The following is a 21,354-nucleotide window of genomic DNA, read 5'->3' as shown; positions in this document are numbered from 1 at the left end:
AAAGGTTGCAACATTTGGGGTTTAGTTTAAAAAAAGGCGAGTAAGAGGCAAGATGACAGAAGAGTGTGAAATTATGCATGGCATGGAGAAAGGAGATTGGTGAGTTTGCAGTGTATAAGGCGGCTAGAGAACTGGATGTTCCTGCTGATATTAAAAGGCTGGAACAGAAGCATAAAAGCACAGGGAGTGTTAGAGTGCTTCTATTGTTGCAGGGTAAATGCCGATGACATTCCCAATGGCTTCATATACATATTGAGTAACATGGGGGGCAAGATCAACCCCTGTGGGGCATCATAATTAACTTCCATGGTGATAGTCACCATTACTACTTTATGGAAATACCCTAAGTAAAGAACCAAGTCACTACAGTGCAGTGCCCCATATTTCTAGCCCACAGTGCTGCTCCAGGAGGTACTGTGGCTTATGGTATCAAAAGCCCCTGAGAAGTTAAAGAGAATCCTTGGTTTTATTTAATCACATTTAATCTTGCTGGTGGTGGAGGCACTGGGCCAGATACATAGTTCATGTGGGGTAGGCATCCTGCTTACCATTGTGAGAACCCCTCAAGGTAAGGGTGGGGCACTGCATCTGGCTGGCAGGTCAGATCCTGTCATCCCCCAGTCTTAAGGGCCACTTTGACAAATGGGCAGAGTCGCCCATCCGTCATTTACCAGATGCCTGGTGAAGTGTCATCCTTTGCCTATGTGGTGCAGTCAGTGGCGGCTGCAAACTACGCTTCCTTTGCCTACAAGTTTGGGATCAAACTGTGTGGACCAAGAAAACAGGCTAGCAACCGCCACTGATCAGCTGATCTCATTGCCCAGTGACTCGTTCCCTGCCCTATGCCTCACCAAAGTTGGTGAGGTTTAATCAATAACACTGTGGCCATTCTAAACCCACCTCATACTATGAGTCTTCACTGTTCCCTGTCTGCCACACCTGTACTGCGTATGGGTGCACACAAATCCTGTATATAGTATTAAAAGAAATCTTAGAGATTTTAGCATAGTTCCACATGCCATGTGTGTAGCCTATTTATCATTGCTGAGATCATAAGCCTTCCATGAACTGGGAAATGAAACAGCAAGAATGAATACTGTCCACATTATAAGCTTTATTCTTGGTTTCATTAAAACAAAAAAGGAAAAACAAAACCTTTCATATCGTTAGGTTTTTTTTTTACAAGTTTTTTTAAATGGAAGTACACACTCAAAATATGTGCATTTCTTTTACAAAGAAACTCCAAAGCTTAAACAGTCTTAGACATTTAAGATAATGAACACTATCTGAGATTTGCAAAAGGGTACCATTAGAAAACTATGATAAATGTACGTGTGTGGAGCACACTCTAAAAACTCGTAAGTGGCCCTCTGTTCCTGGTTGGGACAGGATATGTCCATTTAACTCTTGCCATCAATACCAACATTAGAAAAGCTTGTGTGTAGGACTCTTCCATCTCTCAGGTGTAATTTCAGCGCAATTGTCACAACACAGGAGGATCAGTACTGACATCTGAAACAGCACTCACTTCTTTCACTGTAAGAGATATAAGCAAGTTTTAACAGTTTATAGTTCAATAGTTAAAAGTTGTGTGCACACCTGAATTAAAAATACACCTTTCCATCGCTCTGACATCAATCTGTGCCAGTAGCAAGAGCTGTAAAGGCTGTCCTCCTGATAAATAATGCTTGTCATTCAAACCATGAAGGAACTTTATTGGTACTAGTCATATAAATAATACCACTGATCTGAAAGAGAAGGAACCATGACACTCAAGTAGAGATGGGAAGGCCGGGGGGACGGGATAGGACAAAGAAAAATGTTTCCCCCCTAATTTTTCCTTTTTTGCCTGGGCCTTCACATCTCGACACTCAAGCTAAATTGATGACACTGAGTGGGAGTGCAGCTAATTCTCAGTTCACAAGTGCCATAGGTAACAGAACAGCACCCAAGAACGGCAAAGTAACAATAAAAACTCAACAGAGTAGGAACAGAACAAAACAAAAGCACAGAGGGAAAAGCCCCACACCCAACTGCTTTCATAGTACTGAGCAGAAATTCTCCCCGCTGCAGCACCACTCACTGGGCTGGTTGGATCCTCTCCATCCGCTGCAGGAAATGAACTTAGAATGTTGGGCTTAAAATGTATTTTTCTGCAGTGGAGGAAGGGATCCTCAGTTGGGATATACCACATTAGCCCCATTACAGTGGAAGGGGCAACCCAACCATGGATCTCTTCCTCCACTGCAGGAAAAGGAGGAGTGTGTTGGTGCACGCTGCTCAGAAGATTATGCCTTGATCCTTTCTTCAGCATGCCAAGGAGGAAAGAGACTGGTGCATGTGGTTTGTTCCTCTCCTAACAACCCACAATGGTAAGTCAAGAACAAACTTTGGTTTACCACTAGTTTGTTAGGTGAGAAACAAACCACAAATGCTGGTTCACATATTAATGGCAACCAAGCCTCTGGTTCCTTTCTTTCCTAGCATGCTGAAAAAACGAACAAGGGGCGAATTTACACTGAACTAAAGTTTTGTTTAAAATATGGTTTAAAGCAGAGGTGGGGAACCTTTTTTGACTCTTATCTGGCCAACCCTCCAAAGGCTAAGTAGGTGGGTCCAAAGTCCAGCATGTCAGATAAAAGTCAAATGAAGTCCTTAACTTTTAAAGTATAAACAGCACACACAATGAACTTTTATTCACCACAGAAATCATGCACACACAGAGTGCAAAATGTAGCAAACCTTTGCTGGGCAAGTACAATTCTCAAGCCATAACTACTAGTTAAAAAAACCCTCCACATACTCGGCACACAGGTATCCCTGGAAAATTGGTTCCATTGGCATACCACCGTAACAGGAAGTTTCCCCTCATGTTCAGTCAAAATCTGGCATCCTGTAAATTGAGCCCATTATTCCATGTCCTGCATTCTGGGATGATCAAGAAGAGATCCTGGGCTTCCTCTGTGTGACAACCTTTCAAGTAGTTGAAGAATGCTATCATGTTTCCCTTCAGTCTTCTCAAGGCTAAACACGTCCAGTTCTTTCCGTCTCTCCTCACAGGGCTTTGTTTCCTATCCCCTGATCATCCTTGTTGCCTCCTCTGAACCTGTTCCAGTTTGTCTGCATCCTTCTTAAAGTGTGGTGTCCAGAACTGGATGAGGCTTAACCAGTGCCGACTAGAGGGGAACCAGTACTTAACACAATTTGGAAACTATGCTTCCGTTAATTCAGCTTAAAATAGCATTTGTCTTTTTTGCAGTCACATCACAGTGTTGGCTTATATTCAGCTTGTGATCAACAATTCCAAGATGCATGCAGTATTGTTGAGCCAAGTATCTCCCATTTTATAATTGTGCATTTGGTTTTATTCCTAGGTGTAGAACTTTGCACTTACCCTTGTTAAATTTAATTCTGTTGTTTTCAGCCCAATGCTCCAGCCTATCAAGATCCCTTTGAATTTTGTTTCTGTCTTCTACAAAACTATAGCTGTCCCTCCCAAGTTTCTGTCATCTGCAAATCTGGTAAGCATTCCCTGTACCTCCTCATCCAAGTCATTAATAAAAATGTTGAAGAGCCCGGACCAAGCCCTGCGGTACCCCACTCGTTGCCCCCCCCAAGTTTGGGAAGGAACCACTGATAAGCACTCTTTGAGTGCAATTCTGTAGCCAGCTGTGGACCCACCTGATAGTTGTTCCATCCAGCCCACATTTTGCTAGCTGGCTAATGAGAACATAATGGGGTACTTTGTCAAAAGCTTTGCTGAAGTAGAGATATATTACATTCACAGCATTCCCACAGTCTACAAGGGAGGTTACCCAATTAAAAAAATGAGGTAAGATTAGTCTGGTAAGATTTGTTCTTGATAAATTCATGTTGGCTTCTAGCAATCACTGCATTGTTTTCAAGGTGGTTACAAGCTGACAGCTTTATAATCTGCTCCAGAATTTTCCCAGGGACTGATGTCAGGCTGACTGGTCTGTAGTTCCCAGGTTCCTCCTTTTTGCCCTTTTTGAAGATAGGGACAATGTTAGCCCTCCTCCAGTTATCTGGCATTCCATCCATCCTCTATGATTTCACAAAGATAATAGACAGTGGTTATGAGAGTTCTTCAACAAGTTCCTTCAATACTCTAGGATGCAGTTCATCAGGCCCTGGAGATTTGGACTCATTCATAGAATAGTAGAGTTGGACGGGGCCTATAAGGCCATCAAGTCCAACCCCCTGCTCAATGCAGGAATCCAAATTGAAGCATCCCTGACAGATGGCTGTCCAGCTGCCTCTTGAATGCCTCCAGTGTCGGAGAGCCCACTACCTCTCCAGGCAATTGGTCATTGTGGTGTGGCTCTAACAGTTAGGACGTTTTCCCTGATGTCCAGTCGAAATCTGGCTTCCTGCAACTTGAGCCCATTATTCCGTGTCCTGCACTCTGGGATGATCGAGAAGAGATCCCGGCCCTCCTGTGTGACAACCTTCCATGTACTTGAAAAGTGCTATCATATCTCCCCTCAGTCTTCTCCTCTCCAGGCTAAACATGCCCAGTTCTTTCAGTCTCTCCTCATAGGGCTTTGTTTCTAGTCCCCTGACCATCCTTGCTGCCCTCCTCTGAACCTGTTCCAGTTTGTCTGCATCCTTCTTGAAGTGCGGAGACCAGAACTGGACGCAGTACTCAGGATGAGGCCTAACCAGCGCTGAATAGAGGGGAACTAATATTTCACGCCATTTGGAAACCATACTTCTGTTAATGCAGCCTAATATATCATATTCAACTTGTGATCAAAAACAATTCCAAGATCCTTTTCACATGTCGTATTGCTGGGCCAAGTATCCCCCATCTTATAACTGTGCTGTAGAACTGCTCATTATTTTCTCTTTCCCTATGCTCTCCTCAAGCCGCTCTAAGTACAGGATCCATCCCACACTCCAATCTGTGCTGACCAGGATGGAAGCCCACCCCATGTCCAATAGCAGTGGCTAGGATGCTTCCAACTTTTCCTCTGTGGGGCTGCCAACTTATATGCTCCAGGCAGGCCCCTGTAACCTTACCCAGTCCATTAAGTTATACAACAAACGAAGGTGTTCCTAGCATGACGTTGCTGCCTTGAGGAATACTGTACCTGCTAATCTTCTCTCTGTTACCCCACTGTCCACAGCACAGGAGCCCAGCTGGGGAGACTAGTTGGCAATAGCACACATCTGTCTTTTTTAAAAAACCCTCAGATTCTGGGCTACCTTCTGAGGGCACCACTGAAGGCCTTCTCACATGGGAAGCCATTTAGATGTTACTCAGCACAAACTATAAATACAAATGTTTTCTTAAAACGTTACCTTTTGCACCAACAGGTAGCTTGGCAGTTGAATGCACAGCATCAACTTTGTTGTCTAGTATCTGCAGGGTGGAGAGAAAGAGAACTGTCTCAAGAACAGAATAATATTTTACACCTATTTCAAATTTGTTGCTTAATTGTATGGTATGAAAGTACTGAAGTCACATTCACTGATAAGTTTAATGTATACAGTGTGCTCTTCATTGGACGTCTTGATGCCAGGGCCTCAAGGAGTGAACTGGCAGGAAGCATTACCATCTTAATAGAAACCAGCATCCAGAGATAAAGATGTTCTTCCTCAACTTTGCATCAGTTTCCTTTAAATCAACTTTATTGAAACAACAAGGCAGAAAAGTGTTAAGTTTTAGTTTTTTACACACAACAAACAGTTATGTTACAACACACACTTCACAATTCCAAAAACATTTTATGGGAAGCAATTCCTATTGCCTAGTACAATATAACTCCCTGTGCAGAAGCCATGTTAATTCTTCATCACTAAAGACTATTCCCAATGCTCAATAATTTGAGGACAGACATTAAAGACACAGATGGGAGCATAAAGAATGGAAGCATTCGAGAAGGGTGATGGAGACAGAAGACAGATAGAAAAAAAGCCTTTACCCTTAGCGTCCAATGCTCTGGGTCATTCTTCCCTTACATCACTGTGCTAGACAGTAAAAGAGGAAGAAAAGAAGGGATGCTGTTACTTTCACAACATCCTGGCTAAATATTGAGCTCTCAACCTCACCCGTCAGCTTTTAAAAAAGAACCCTGGCTGACCATGGGTGAGAGGAGAAATACACTCAGGGACTGCTGTGATAGGGTATCCAACAAAACTGTTCTGTTAGCACAAGGACTTCCGCTTGTACAACGGAGCTTCTCCTTCCTTTCCCCACCCTCACTGCCCAATCTGCTCAAGGACTGGGGCATATCCCAGAACAGATCTGGGAGGGCACATGGGGGGTGGGTGGGAGAGGGGCAGTTGCACAGTGCAAGCAAAAGTCCTTATGCTAATGGAAGACTGATGGAATGTGACAGATTCCTGAATGCTCTGGGGGATTTCCCAGTGGATGGAGCAGGTTGAGGTCCTGGTCTCACTATGAAGTGATGAGACTCATAGGGCACCTGAGGTGGTTCCATGGAGCTCGCTTTGCTCCTTGGTATACTTAGGAGCTGCAGCTGATGAAACGGACTGGATGAGGGCTACAGCGTATGTAGCCTAGAGTTCGCTCCAGAGCAGACTGAGTATGTGTACAGGCTCACAATCGGGCCTACCACATAGCGGTGGGGGGCGGCAAAGAGATCCTACTTTGCTGCCTCCGTTGCGTCCTGGAGGAACTGCTCAGAGTTGTTCTGTGTGGCCCAGAGGGTGGTCATTCCTAACCAGGGGGATGGACCTCTGGAGCACATGGTGGCCAGCTGTAACCGTCTGGCTAAACACTTTGAGGACAAAGTTGCTCAGCTCCACAGTGATTCATACGCTACTATTGTGGCAGTGTCAGCCAAGTGTCCAATGCAACACTGAACCCTGTGTTGTGGGATCAATTCCAGTTAATCCCACCTGATGATATGGACAAGATACTTGCAGTGACGCACCCGACCGCCTGCTCATTAGATCTTTGTCCATCCTGGCTTATTAAAGCTAGCCAGAGTGAGGAGACTAAATGGGTCACAGTTGTGGTAAATGCATCTTTGTGTGATGTCCACCGCCTTTTAAGAGGCAGTGGTGCATCCACTTCTTAAAAAGCCGACACTGGACCCAGTGGAGTGTAACAACTATAGACCAGTCACCAATGCCCCTTTCTTGGCAAAGGTGGTGTAGAAGGTGGTTGTAGAGCAATTGCAGGTATTCCTGGATGAGATTGATCCATCACAATCTGGATTCAGAACTGGTTTCTGAACAGAATCGGCCTTGGTTGCCCTGATGGATGACCTTTATTGTGAGAGATACAAGGGGAGTGCAACTGTTACTTCTACTTGATCTGTCAGCGGCATTTGATCTGACCATGGCATCCTCCTGGAACAACTCAGTGGGATGGGTATTGGAGGCACTGTATTAGAGTGGTTCCGCTCTTACCTTCAGGGTCACGTCCACAGAGGACTGGAGAAGTGTGCCTTGGCCACTTGGCACTTGTGCTATCGGTTTCCGCATTCTCTCCCCAGTGCTACTCGACATCTGTATGAACGCTCTGGATCAGTGTCTGAATGCTAGAATGGGCTGGATGAAGGCCAATAAACTGTGCTTGAATCCTGGGAACACAGAGGTTCTTTGGGTAGGTGGTTCCCATGTCCGGGAGACAGGCCGGTTATCTGTTCTGGATGGGGTTGTGCTCGCTCTGAAGGACCAGTTCCGTAGACTTGGGGTACTCCTGGATTCATCTTTGTCCTAGAGGCTCAAATATCCTCTGTAGCTAGGAGTGCCTTTTACTGGCTCGTCAGCTACAGCTGTTCCTGGATAGAGATAGCCTGACCTCTGTAGTACATGTGTTGATAACCTTGAAGCTGGATTACTGCAATGCGCTCTATGTTGGGCTGTCCTTGGCCCTGGTTCGGAAATGCCAGCTGGTTCAAAATGTGGCCGCCATGTTGCTGATGGGAGCATATGGCCGACAACATGCAACACCACTTTCAAAACATCTGCACTGGCTGCCCATCTGCTACTGAGCCAGGTTCAAGGTCCTTGTATTAATTTACAAAGCCCTAAACAACTTAGGTCCAGAGTATCTTAGGGACCACCTGAACCTTTGTATCCCAGCTCAATCACTGAGATCATCTGCAGGAGCAGCTCTTGTTGTCCCCCGAGTTGGCGAGGCTCATTTAACATCACCACGAAATCAAGCCTTCAGTGTCATCGGCCCAGTTCTCTGGAATGCTGTCAACATAGATTCAGGAGGCACTTTCTATTTTAACATTGAAGCACCTGCTGAAAATCTTTGTTTCGCCAGACTTATGCAGGCAATTAAGAACATACTTTTTAAATTGTATTTTTAATGTTTTTTAAAAAAAATTCTATCGTCGTTGGTGTTTTAAACATGCTGTAATCCACTTTGTTTTTAATGAAATAGCAGTATATAATTTTTTATATAAATAGATAAATAAATAATGGAACAACTTTGCTGGATGCAACCCATAATTCTGTTTGATCTAGGCAGCAGAATGTTCTTGCCCATGCCAGGGATGGGGAAACACTGGTCTGCAGACCAATATTAGCCCACTAGGGGTCCAATTTGGCCTGCAAGGCCATGTTCCCCAAACCACACCCACCTGCCATCAGCTGACATCACAGGTAACATCAGCTGATGGGTGGGAGGATAGGGTTTACTTCTACATTTGTTGTGTGTGCCCCTGTCCCAAGCAGGATCGTACAGCCAAGACAGCTGCATTTAATCCCTGCTCATCAACTAATGAGCAGGGATTAAAGCCCTCTGTGCATCTTCTTTAAGTGGGTGGGCATGTGTTGGCAATAGCAGCCATCACCATCCACCCCACTTGCTGAAAGGAAAAACAGAGCTGCCTCAAAGAGCGCTTTAGCAAAGGGTTCTTTGCAAAATTGCTGTTTGAAGCAGTCATCCACCTTCTAACATTGGAGTGAACAAGCGGGTGGCAGAGGACTCCCTCATCCAGCTCCTTAAAGGAGAAGCAGGGCGTTCTTTGAAGCACCCCCCCGCTTACTCCAATGCTTAAAGAAGGGGCAGCAGCTTTGAAGAGCGCTTTTACAAAGGACTTTAAGACAGCTCCTTGTGATGTTCCTATATTAATGTATATATGGTCAGTGTTGGTTGTTTAGAAGATACATGGTAAGTGGAGTGAAAGAGGAGGGGGAGTGCATGGGCAGTAGAATGCTAGATGATTGGCTGAGTGTTTAAAATGGCTGAACGTATAAAAGGAAGAGTGAGAGTGGAATCTGGGGGGAGAAGAGAGGGTTGCTTGGTGGGGTTTGAGAGAGTTGTTTGCCAGGACAGAGTGGAGAAGGAGGGGGGTGGAGTTTGGATTAGTATTGAGTAAAACCATATGCTTATGTGCCTTAAGAAGAAATCTTGTTAATCTTGTTAGCTTTGTTATCTTTAATAAATACTTAATTTGGTTTACCAAAGGCCTGATCCTTGGCTGGGGTTTCACAGACCAGAAGGGAGGGTAAGGTAATGACCAAGGCTGAAGGGGAACTGTAACAAATGGTGGCAGCGGTGAAGAGAATAACAATACCAGTATTCAGAGTCTCTGGGAATACTAGTATTAGGACGTGACTGGTTTTTGCCTAGCAGGGGGATCTGTTGAGATCTGTGCTAGAGCGGGGAGAGAAAAAATAAAATAAAGGACAGTCCGGACTGGTGGATTCCCTGGTGGTGCCTAGTGACAGGCAGTAGCCACGCGCAGGTAGGAACCTGACAGGGAGAGCCAGGGAAGGGCGTCACACTCCTCTACTCCTGTTTGAGACACTGGAGGCTCAAACAGGGCACAGGAGCTGTCTTAAAGCCTTCACAAGTCTCCTTGCACTCTGCTTTTAAGCTTCCAGTATTGGGGGTTTAAAGAGGGAATGTGGGGAGACTTGCAAAGTCGCAAGGGAGTTTGACAGGTGAGACTTGCCAAGCTGCAAGGGTGTTTGACAGGTGGGCAGCCCCATCCACCAGTCAAATTTAGCCAGTGAGGCAGATCCTAATAAGGATCTGGCCTGTGGAGCTAAAAAGCCTCCCCATCCTGTCCTGTATTCTAGAAGGATTCACTGCATGCTTTATAAACATAGCTCACATTCACTCCTTCCTATCCCTAGTGGAGATAAAAGACAAAAAAAAAACTGCCTGCAAGACTGCCTGTGTTTCTAATCTAATGCAAATCACAACAAGGGGAAACCAATTCTCTGCCCCAAATATAAATGATGAAGGGAACTGGGATTATCTCAGGTTATCTCAGTTATTTACTACAGAGAGGATCCAGATAATCAGGACTAATTTAGCCAACTAAGCTGCAGGGTAGCTGCAGGGTGTCTGAACAGCTTCAAAGTCACCTGAGTTTGGTCATTTATCAGCTCATTCACTTGAGTCAGAGAGAAAGGGGCACGCAGAAGCAGGAGGGGCAGTCTGGAAGTGAAACCAGCTAATATAGTATTGCTTTTTAGAACCCTACAGCATACTTACCTCAGTTAGACTTAAATCCTGCTCAGGAATCCGATTCCAAACATCAATAGGACTTACTACCTCTTCATTTCCACTTGAAAGATTCAAAACCTTTATGTAAAGACAATATAAACTTTACAGACGTAACTTTGATAGGGCATCTTAATGGACACGTATCATTAACTAGCAAGATCAAACTGTATGCGGCTAACTCACCCAATCCATTCAAACTGCCTTACCTTCGTACCTTCGGCAGATACACCTAAAATCTGAGCCTTGTACCAATGAACACCTGACCACACCATGCATTTGGAACCAATATCAAATCCCTTTAAGTTGCAAGTGGTTTCACTTTTTTCTGAAAGACAGAAAATGTTTTATTTTTCAATGCCTCTTACACTGCATGGCAGAACCCACTTAAAATGAGGCAATAGGATTAACAACTGGCAATCCCCAAGAAGTAATGCAGACTTCAGGGCTTTCCTCCATGTTTCCTTTCTTTTCTGCTCACTAGATATAGGCATAGACAGCACATTAAATCACGGCTTTTTCAGTGTTCTAACACTTGAGAATTCAACTTGTAACGAAAGATCATTAGTCCTTGTAGCATGCACCAACAATTGACCTGACAAAGGGTAAAATCTGACCAAACTTCAGAAAAATCCAGTGACAGAATGATGACAGTGTCATAATAGCTCTAACATTTTGTTTTGAGGGGTATGACTTCTATGGTTTATGACCCTTTTTAAACCACCCAAACATACTTTCATATTTTTCTTTTGTCTGTTTAGATTGTGTGAAAACATCATGAATACTGCAGGGTGTACGTCCATTACTGGTTTGATGAAAATTCATTGTGCATTTGTGAAGGTATGAAGGTTCAAGATAACAGTTAACCATTTCGTTTAGGGCAAGTTATAATATAAGCAGATGCCTGGCTGGCAAACTCGTGCTTTTTCACATGGAGTCTCTTCCTAAAAGAGGCCCTTCTCTCAGTCCCAACACCTTCGCAAGCGCGATTGGTGGGGACGTGAGATAGGGCCTTCTCGGTGGCTGCCCCCAGGTTCTGGAACTCTCTTCCTAGGGAAACACGAATGGCCCCTTCCTTGCTATCCTTCCTTCGTCAGGCAAAGACTTTTTTATTCCGACAGGCTTTTGGACTAGAAGATGTTTAAGATAGGGCCTCATAAGGTCTGTTGTATTGTTCTATGGTCCTATTCTTAAAGTTTTAAATTGTCTTAGTATGTTAAGTGTATGTTTTATGTTTTTAATGTTACGAATAGTTTAATTCTATTTTAATTGTATATTTTTGTATGTTTTTTTACCTATGTGTAGTTTTTCTTTGTAAGCCGCCCTGAGTTCCAGTTTTGGAAAAAGGGCGGGGTAAAAATAAAGATGGATTGATTGATTAAAACAAAAACGGTCACCACTAGACTGGTTGGGGCTCACAACCAACAGAAGCCAACAGGTGAAAGAAAGGGAAAACAGCAGTAACAGTGTATGGTACGCACAGATAAGAGCAAGAGGTCCTGCTGTTGCATGTGCTTGCAAGTAAAATGCACACTGGTCAAATTATCTCTATCCCCTCGGTGGACATTTTCTACATGATAAATATTCTAAAAGCCACATCGTGACTTCACTTGCTTCCCTAGGCATTCTGTTCTGTATGTTTGAGATCTGTGCCTGGGAGTTTAGACTGTGGAGCTCCTTGTCCCACAAGTTCCATCTAGCTTCCATTGTGTTATGGTTTAGCCACGTATTTGTTTAGGCAGGCATTTAACGTCTGCAGGAACCCTAGAAGTGTTTTTCAGGGGGAGACAAAAGGCAATCAGGGCATGCTTAATGTTGCCAACTTTGGAGATGCATTTTTATTTAGGAGATCTCTTCTTGGCATTTTATAACTCCACAATGACATTCTCTTCTTTATGATCAACTATGGGAGAAATCCAACGTCATGCTAGCAGAAGAGAAGGGACATCTTTGCAGCTCCCTGAGCTCCCCCATCTGCTCTGGAGGCTCCCTCAACCCTTGAGGAAAGAAACAGGAAGGTCCATTTCTGCGAGTAGAAATCTGCTGCACAGATGGAACACCAAAATTGGACACCATCCTAGTCAGCTAGGGCTGCTTGTGTAGATACAAACTGTGGATATTGCTATGGACACAATAGGACAGAACTCTTGTTGCTTTAACAGTGCACAGATGGGAGAATTTCAGTGGGTGCATCTTCTTCCATCAGTGTGTAAAAATACACCTGCTGACATTCTCTCTGCCTGCAAAGAGAGTCCCATGCAACTTTATATCTAACAATTTTAGCTTGAACCCACCAATAGATGACAAATATGATGGGCCATTAGCTTTACGGATGCTTGGGAATGATGGTAGTGAACCACCAGTGGTCTACAGACCACACTTTGGGAACTCCTGTCTTAGGTATTTACCTACCTAAACTTGCCAAGTGAGAGTAACTCTTCAGCAAGAGAAACTGTATGCGCCACAAGTCATCTATGACACTTACAAGTAAGTACTGTAAAAGCAAGCATTGTCTTACCCTTATTGTGACTTGAAATTTCAACTGCTTCATCATCTAACAGTGCACTTCTCAAAGAATCCTCTCCAACAAAATTGCTCTCTTTAAATCTTTCACACAAGCCATGGCACATCTGTGTTTCTACATAGTTCTTTTTCAGCAGAGTTTGCCTTTCCAGACCACTGCCTTTTTTGCTTTCTTGCCCTGTTTTGTACATTTTCGTAAGGTCTTCATTGCAAGAGAAATCTGACACTGATAACTGGATTTGATTATCTGCAGGCAGTTCCAATGGTAGCATACCTTCCTCGCTTCCGTCAGCTTGCAAAGGATGCACTTCAGGTGTGACCAGCTCCAACAGTAAACAGTCAGTTTCAACCTTTAATGAAGGCCTCTGTTCTAAGTCCCCTTCTACATGTTCTATCTCAAGCAAATCCAATTCTGATCTCTCTTGTGTTTCATCACGTAAGGGGGGTTTCCCTTCAGTTGTCTCCAGTCTATCTCCAAACGAGTGCATCTTCCATTCTAATGGCAGCTGCTTGGTATCTGATGAAGGCACCACCTTAAAGGGCACTGAATCTGTCACACCCTGTGTGTCATCCAAATGTTGCTGTATTTTAAGTATTTCCAATGTTAACATTTCTGTCTGGTCTTCAGTCTCTTTCCGAGTTTCAGAAAGGTCTCGTTCTAACACTTCGGTTTCACTACCAGCATGAAGTTGCATTTCAGAAACATTTGCAGGATTTGGTGTACCCCTTTCTTTTTCAAATGCAGAATGATCAGCTTCATTTTTAAATGTTTCAAACACAGCTTGTAGGTCCCCTGTGTCAAATGCTTCAAAAGTGGTTTGGTGGTGCTTGGTTTGATATTTGGGTGAAGTTGAAGGAAATGTTTCTAATGAAATACTACTCCCTGCAGCAACTAAGCACTTATCTAGTGGTTGGAATGCCTTTGAACAGCATAACAGATCATCTACACCAATAGTATCTTTTGGACCCATTAGTGCACAAGAAGAAATTACAGTTTCCTCTCCATCTCTGATCTGTTCTTCAGGTTTCAGAATATTTGCCAAGGCTGAGACACTGTCCTCAACATTAAACTCCCAAAAGGGTTTTATTTGTTCATTGATGCTTATTTTTTGACACTCCAATTTAACAACAAATAGAGGGATTACAAAAGGACCTTGGTTTTGTCTTTCTATGACTGTAGTATCCAACAGAGAATCCACCACCATATCACAGAAGATCTTATCTATTCCTTCAGTCCATGAACCTTCTACAGAATTGAAGCCAAACAGACAACACAGAAACGCTTGAGGTGGTATTGCTAACAGTTCATCAGAAATTTGCCTGATCATCTCTGTACTGATAAGTTCCTCAGTTCCATAGTCAATATAAATTACTCTCAATGTTTCCCCCTCTACACTGCAAATAATTGCTCGGCAAAATGTATTATCTTCACCATGTTTTGCTAGACAGGGGCAGCCACTTCTGATATTCTCCACACTGATTACCATAAGTTCTCCAGCTTCCTGAAGCTTTCTTTCAATTGAACCAATATCAGCTTTATCAGCAAATTGGCACCAAAAATATCCTGGGCTCTTTGCAACTATTGAAAAAGTTTTTACAGTTTGACCTACCTTAGGAATCTTCCAGAGGAATGATTTGGCATCTGGCATATTAGAAGGTTTGCTATAATTATCAGAAACAACAGCTTCATACAGGTTTATCAGATCAGTGTTACTCTCTCTATTGTCAGATGTCTTCACCAAGAGAGGTTTTTTGCATGCAGGGGAACTGTTAACCAAACCCACTGTTACACTGCCATCTCTGTCACACAGATTAATTTCCCATTTGCCTTTAATTTTCTCCACAAATTCACAGTTCAGCTGAATGTCACTTGTCCTTTGGGAGAAATACAGCACTGCTTCCTGTGCCCATTCTGAAAGCTCTGTGGTCTGCACTCCACCTAATGAGCAATGAACGCTCATCACTGGGAATGATGCACAGTCTTTGAGGAGTCTACCTGTTTTGCAAATGCTAACCAGCGCGGTATTGCCATAATCAATATACTGCACACTCACCAGTTCACCAGAGGGCTCTTCACTGACTACAGCTCGGTACCATAAGCCATCTTCTGAAAACACTGCACACATTAAGTCTCCTATGTGAAGCTGCTGCCCATTTAGGCTCTCAACTGTATTAGTATTATTAAGTTTCTCTGAAATGCTGTCAAGCAAAGGCTCATCCTCTACGAGGTGAACATAAAAGTCAGAAGGATTATTTGTATGAGAAACGTACACCAAAGTTTTAAGACCAGGATTTATGATTTTTTGAGGTAAATCAAAAATATTTCTAAGTGAAGAGTGTATATTAGTTTCAGTTTGATTTCTGCTTTTGAAGTTATCAGGTGTTTCCTCTCTGTTTAGCACAGAATCTCTGCCCTTCCTACCTGCTACGGGATCACTTCCATTAAATCTTTCCATTGGTCCAGGAAACTTACTTGCTGTCACCCTTTTCGTTTTCTGCTGGTACTGTCTTGCTTCTCTACATACAGCACTCTGTTTGCTACTGCCCACCATTTCCAGATGTTCAGTGCTCCACCTCTTGACCTCAGTGGCAGGTTTATCAATTTCTATCAAAGATGGCCTTTTTTCAGCATTTGCTTCCCTGAGTGGATATCTAGAAAATGAATCATTTTTTGTATATCTGGCTGTCCCTCTGCTGCACTGCAAACTCTCCTTCAGTTTTGCATTGATCTGCATCTTACCATCATATAGTTCAATGATGAGTTTTCCATCAGGTTCTTTTGCTACAATTAAAGCCTTTAAGGGCTTATCTAGTACTGCTTTTTCAAACCACACAGCAGCACCTTTTGGAACATCAGCAACATCAGAGAGAGAGCATTTTATGGCTTGCATTGGCAAAAGCAGTAACTCATAAGCATCATTTGGTACTAGAACTAGGTCTTCATTCTTTAACAATTGTGTATTCCCAAAATCCACAAAGAAAATTTCTCTGGTAGTTTTTGCTGAAGTTACTATTGCCCTGTACCAGCAGCTATCGGTATACTTTGCAAGATACACATTTCCAGGGCCCTGTGATGTTTGCAAATTGTGCCACATTTTACTGAGTTTACCAATACTACTAGTTAACTGTCCGAGAACATTTGCACTTCTAGCAAGCTGGCAGTAAAAGTGACAGGGATCATTAACATGTGTGACATAAACCACCTCTTCACTTCCTATTTTAACATCATGCGTTGAATAATAGTATGAAAGGAGATGAAGAGAAGATATCAGGGGTTTTTGCGGCTGTACACATCTGGCGAGACCCCTCCTTGTTAAAAAATGGCATACACTTTCAAAAGGGGTAATCAAGTCCACTATATTAATGAGATCTGTATTATTTAATGCTGCTAAAGCAAATATGGTACATTTCAGTTCCAATTTGCTTGCTGAATCCACAAATTCATGAAAAGCTTCAGTGGCTTTTTCCTCCCAAACGAAAGGATCCTGACCATTTGGCTGAATTAAGTTGTAAAGGCTACATCTGAAAGCCTGGGCTTTCAACTTCAGAAACTCTATCTTAGTTGCACAGATATTCTTTAGTGAAACAAGTTCTTTATTCCCATAGTCAACATATGCAACTTCCACCTCTTCAGTATAATGTACTTTACTAATAAGAAGAGCTCTGTACCACTTCTTATCCTCAGAATACTTAGCCAAACATACAGGATTTGGCCAGTCATAGGGCTGTGCTGAATGAGTACAGTAATCCTGAATTTTAGCCATAAGTGCCTTCAGGTCTTGGGAACTTTTAGCTAACTGACACCAGAAGAGACTAGGACTTTCTGCATAGGATACTACCACATCTACTGTACTTCCAACTTCCAGCTGCCCTTCACAAGAAAACCCTGGCTTTATTTCAGAGTAGTTTTGCATAACATAGGGTGAAGGGGTTTGGGTATGGGTAGTGCTAGAATCCTCTTTTGCATATGCTTTGCATGGCAAATAGGACGCACCTCCACTGGGCAGGTGTTCAGAAGCATAAGAGGCTGAACTGTTATCTTGTGGTACAGGCTCTGTTTCATATTTTGTTGAACTTGCTCTCACAGACTTGCGCCCTATGCTTTCTCCTCCAGAGCCCCTCCTCAATGGCTCATTAGTCATTTTCTGGAGAGTTTCTAGTACTTTAGTCTCATGATGCTCAGCATACTTTTGCTGGGACATAATTTTGCCTATGTTTTTTTCTCCTGCTTGGGAATGATCAAAAAGTTCAACTATGTAAATGTCCTCTTGCATGCCTAAGACCTGGATCACCAGCAACTTGTTTAGTACAGCTTTCTTGAAATAGTCTACAGCATCTGGGCTCCATGACTGACTTGGGGGAAAAGGATTAGCCAAAGTGCACCTGAGTGCTACAGGAGGAAGTTCTCTGAACTGGGGAAGCAGCTCCTTCACCTTATACAAATCAACTATTTCTGTGTTTCCCCTGTCCACCAGATAGACTTCAATCCCTTTCCCCTGCACCTTGGTGACAAGGGCACGATGATAACAGTTCTCCTTCAACATTACACAGCACAGGGATCCTGGTTTGGGCTCCAGCAGAATACCTTCCAGTTTCTTACTCTGAGAATAGAAGTCACTTAAGTTCCGCTTCAGGCGACAGAGTGGCTGGCGATGTTCCTGGAGGTGCACCCAGAAGTCTGTGGGATCTTGGAGTAAGAACACTTGAGCCCTATGACACTCTCCTGCCTTCAAACGCACAACAGGAAGTGGGGGAGCAGCAAGTGGGGACAGTGCTCCCAATAGCGAGCCAGACTCCTTCTTGGCAGGGACACCTATGCTCTCTAGTTCAGTCACTAAGTCAGAGGTATACTCTTGATTGCTGTGCAGGAGACTCTGTGCCAGACAATGGGCTTGGACCCCATAGAAGCAGTTAAGATTCAGGCCATCATCTCCATAGAGGGTCACATAATAGAGGTGGTCAAAGGGACAATAAGCTTCAATGCGGGCTTGCACTACCTTGCTCAACATCAACATTTTAAGCTGACTTATTTGTGATTGGGCCCAGCCACAGCCTCCATCTGTAATACCTTGCAATGAGCAAGGATAGGTAACCACCGGCATTCGAAAACACTCAACTGGCAAATTACGCAGATTTCTCTTTGTCACAAACTCTTTCCTACCATAATCTACACAAATCACTTGGGCCACCGCCCCTGGCTCCTCCTCTGGGCCATCCCCAGTGTATATTTCTAGCAGTAGAGCACGATACCAGCAACCATCTATGCCCCGGGCTGCACAAGGGGAGCCTGGGGTAGGCAAGGGCTCTTGTTGGTCTTTTCCTTTGGATGCCTCAAAAGCTTGATACATGACATCTGACAGTAGCTGAATCTCTTTGGAAAGGCTGCGCAACTGGCAATAAATTTTGTGGGGATCAGAGATCTGAGTCACCAACACAGGCTCTGTCATGTTTAACTCCAGCTTAGGATAAAAGTAATCCAAAGTGGTAGGCTCCTGCTGGGATGGAGCAGTGGTGGGGACAGGTGCATGCGGTTGGGAAGAAGATGGTTCTGAGGGAGCAGGGGCACCATCGGTACATCCAAGGGAGGTATTGAGCAAGGCGGAGAAGGCGCTTGGAGAGATTTGGCTGGCGAGCCCCAGATGGTGCATCTGCGCCAGTAGCCAGGGCAGCTCCAGCACCACAAGGCACTGTGGGATGAGCACCTCTCGGACGAGACCGGTCACTTCTTTCCCATGCAGGTAGCCCAGGAACTCCACTGCGCCAGCCGTCCAGCTGAAGCTCAGCATCCCTGATCCGAGGGGAGCCAGGCCTTTTGACTCCCCGGCGGCGGCCGCCAAAGTCGCCCCGATCCTGCCGGGTGGGACCAAGTCTGCCAGGATGCAACCCAACACTTCGGAAGGCAGGTGGAAGAGCTCGCTGCGGCCCCGCGCCAGGTAGTAGGAGCCAGCGCTCACCGTGCGACCCTCGTCGAGCAAGAAGACGCGGTAGTCCTGGCCGGCGCCCCACAGGCGGCTCACGACGCGACAGCGGTGCCACCGCCCGCCCAGCTCCACCAGGCACAGGTCGCCCAGAGCCAGGGCGTCCCCATCGCCGCCCCCTCGTCCTCCGCTGCCACCGGGGGCGCTCGCCAAGCGGGGCCCCACTTTGGCCTGGATCTCTTCCATCAGCCGCAAGTATTCCTCCCTCCGCTCGCCATACAGTCCCCACAGCCTCACCAGGGGTGCCTCAGGGTGAATTTCCACAAAGGAGACGCGCAGAGTGATCGAGCTGCCCGGACTGGGCAACACGGAGCACATGGCGAAGGCCGCCTCGCAACGCCCACCTTCGCAGCCGCAGCCGCCACGCCTCGTTCCTCACGGCGAAAGGAGCAAGGAGCATCCACCCATCGCGTTACATAGAGGCACGTGACCCGCTGAGCGCCCCACGAGTCGCACGCCGCCCCACGGCGGGCGCGCCTTTCGGTAGCTTCTCCTGGACTTCCGGCCGCAGGGCTTGCCGTTATTCCCCCCCCCCCGGTTGGCCGTCGAACGTCGCGGGGGAGGGGCCTGAATGTGACCAGGAGGCGAACGGCTTCGCTGCGGGAAGACGAAATCAGGACTACTTATTCGAAAGCGTCACATTCGCACGCTCACGTCTTAATTCAGAATTATAGCTGTCCTTTACTAATTCCATGCGATTCTTATTGTATTGATGTGCAGACGAATAGAATCCTCCCATACGCATTGTATTGCAAGAGTAGGGCAATTTACACTTAAGGCAATCTGATTGGCAGCGTGATAAGCTAAGGAATTTGTGTGAGGTGGAGTGTTCGTGTTGTGTGTGAAAAAACGATGGAATTGGGGTAGACAGGCATCTTTTTTATCTGGCAGGGCTTCTGTGTTTTCAGTCGCTTCACAAGACAGACTGAACTTCAGCAGGTGAAACTGGATCTGGTGGGAAAGGTTCACCTTTATCCGTCTCATGTTGGAGAAAGCTTTCTCTGTTAAATTTCTGGTAAAGGCAGAGGAATTCTGCCCGAGTAACAGTAGGGATGTAGGATAAAGATTACTTAGAGCACAGTCCTAACCCCACCTCCCATTGCACGTTGGCGCCTTCAGTAGTAGTTGGTGGTGGGGACACCGTAGCTGAGCCCAGGAGGATAAAAGCCAATGCCACCTGCTACTGCTACCTTCTGCCCATGGTTGCCACAGCCTGGTATGTGGTGATGGATCCGCTGCCCCATTCCTGTTGGGCCCGATTGTGGCGTTATTATAGTTATTACTTAATATTTGAGTTCTTGCAGTTATAGCCCATCCTTCCCAAGGACAATTCAAGAGTGGTATATGGATAAAATGAAATCTTTAATGTGCTTTGTGACTTTGTGACTGCTAAACTAAGGTACATCATCCAGTGGTGTAGGCCTTCTTGTTTATGTCTGGGCCCCTCTGATAAAAAACCAAAGCTGCATTAAGCACTTAAATCACTCGCACTGTGGCCAGATGTGCAAATCTTTGGAGTAGTAAAGTTTGTGCCTAATGGCTTGGTTTGGTATCAGGCTCTCAATTTGGGGAAGTATGTTAAAATGTAGAACTGGGTTAACCTGAAAAATTATGGGCAAAATTAATGCTCAAAGTAAAGCAGAAATGTGTCCAGCCTTTCAAAGGTATGCTTTGTTGTCGTGTAGCAGTTAAAGGTATTGGAGCCCTACAAAAATAAAACATCTAAGCCCACTCAAAACAGCCAAGTAATGATTCTAAACAAATTTTGAAAATTCCCAGGCATTTTGTTCCAGTGGTGCATAAAATTTGCTGCTGATGCCTAAGAATATTTTTACAGCTCTTTTGTGATTGTCTACCGAAAATGTGATGCTACTTAGAATCTGAGTATGTTCATTCTGAATCTATTAGAGTTCTGTGCAGTGACAGCAAGAATACTAGAGTGGCTGCATTTGCATGCCATGATAAGTCAGGATTGCTGGCTTAATTTGGCCTCCTGTGAACAGCAAGCATTCTGGTGCTTTACTTGGCCCTTGACACAAGTGGGACAAATCAGGAAACTGCAATTAAACCCTGGCTTTGAATTCTGGCCAGGTTCAGATGTCATGAGAAGCCAAATGTCATTGCGGCTTTGTTGTATGTTTCTTCCACTCACACCAGGAGAGGATCCAAAATAAGACAACAGTTTTGGCTTATCATGATGTGCAAACACAGCAACTGTGTGTTACTTGTGAACTGGGATCTTGGAGACAAATTCTCATGATCCTGGACTTGGGAATAATAATCTTTATTGTTATGGTCAATGACCAGCAAGAGGTAATCAGATGAAATTGTGAAAACACAATACTATAAAATAGAATTGTCAAAGGCATAGTTACAGGAATACCT

The 21,354-nt window shown here is 44.6% G+C and overlaps 1 protein-coding gene across 1 annotated transcript; it reads right to left on the bottom strand.

Moving 5' to 3' along the window:
- Nucleotides 1–1,094: 1,094 nt before the first annotated feature.
- On the bottom strand, nt 1,095–19,566 carry TDRD6 (tudor domain containing 6). The gene is made up of 5 exons (XM_061622350.1): nt 12,987–19,566; nt 10,678–10,796; nt 10,460–10,549; nt 5,326–5,386; nt 1,095–1,536 (listed from the first exon to the last, which is right to left on the bottom strand). The coding sequence occupies exons 1-5, from the start codon at nt 19,285–19,287 to the stop codon at nt 1,484–1,486; spliced, it is 6,624 nt and encodes a 2,207-aa protein (XP_061478334.1). The 5' UTR covers nt 19,288–19,566; the 3' UTR covers nt 1,095–1,483.
- Between the last annotated feature and the right edge of the window lie 1,788 nt (nt 19,567–21,354).

Source organism: Rhineura floridana, chromosome 4 (assembly GCF_030035675.1).
Source record: "Rhineura floridana isolate rRhiFlo1 chromosome 4, rRhiFlo1.hap2, whole genome shotgun sequence".
NCBI classification, from domain to species: domain Eukaryota; kingdom Metazoa; phylum Chordata; class Lepidosauria; order Squamata; family Rhineuridae; genus Rhineura; species Rhineura floridana.
The sequence above is the reverse complement of the archived record's forward strand: the minus strand, read 5'-3'. Positions and strand labels throughout refer to the sequence as shown.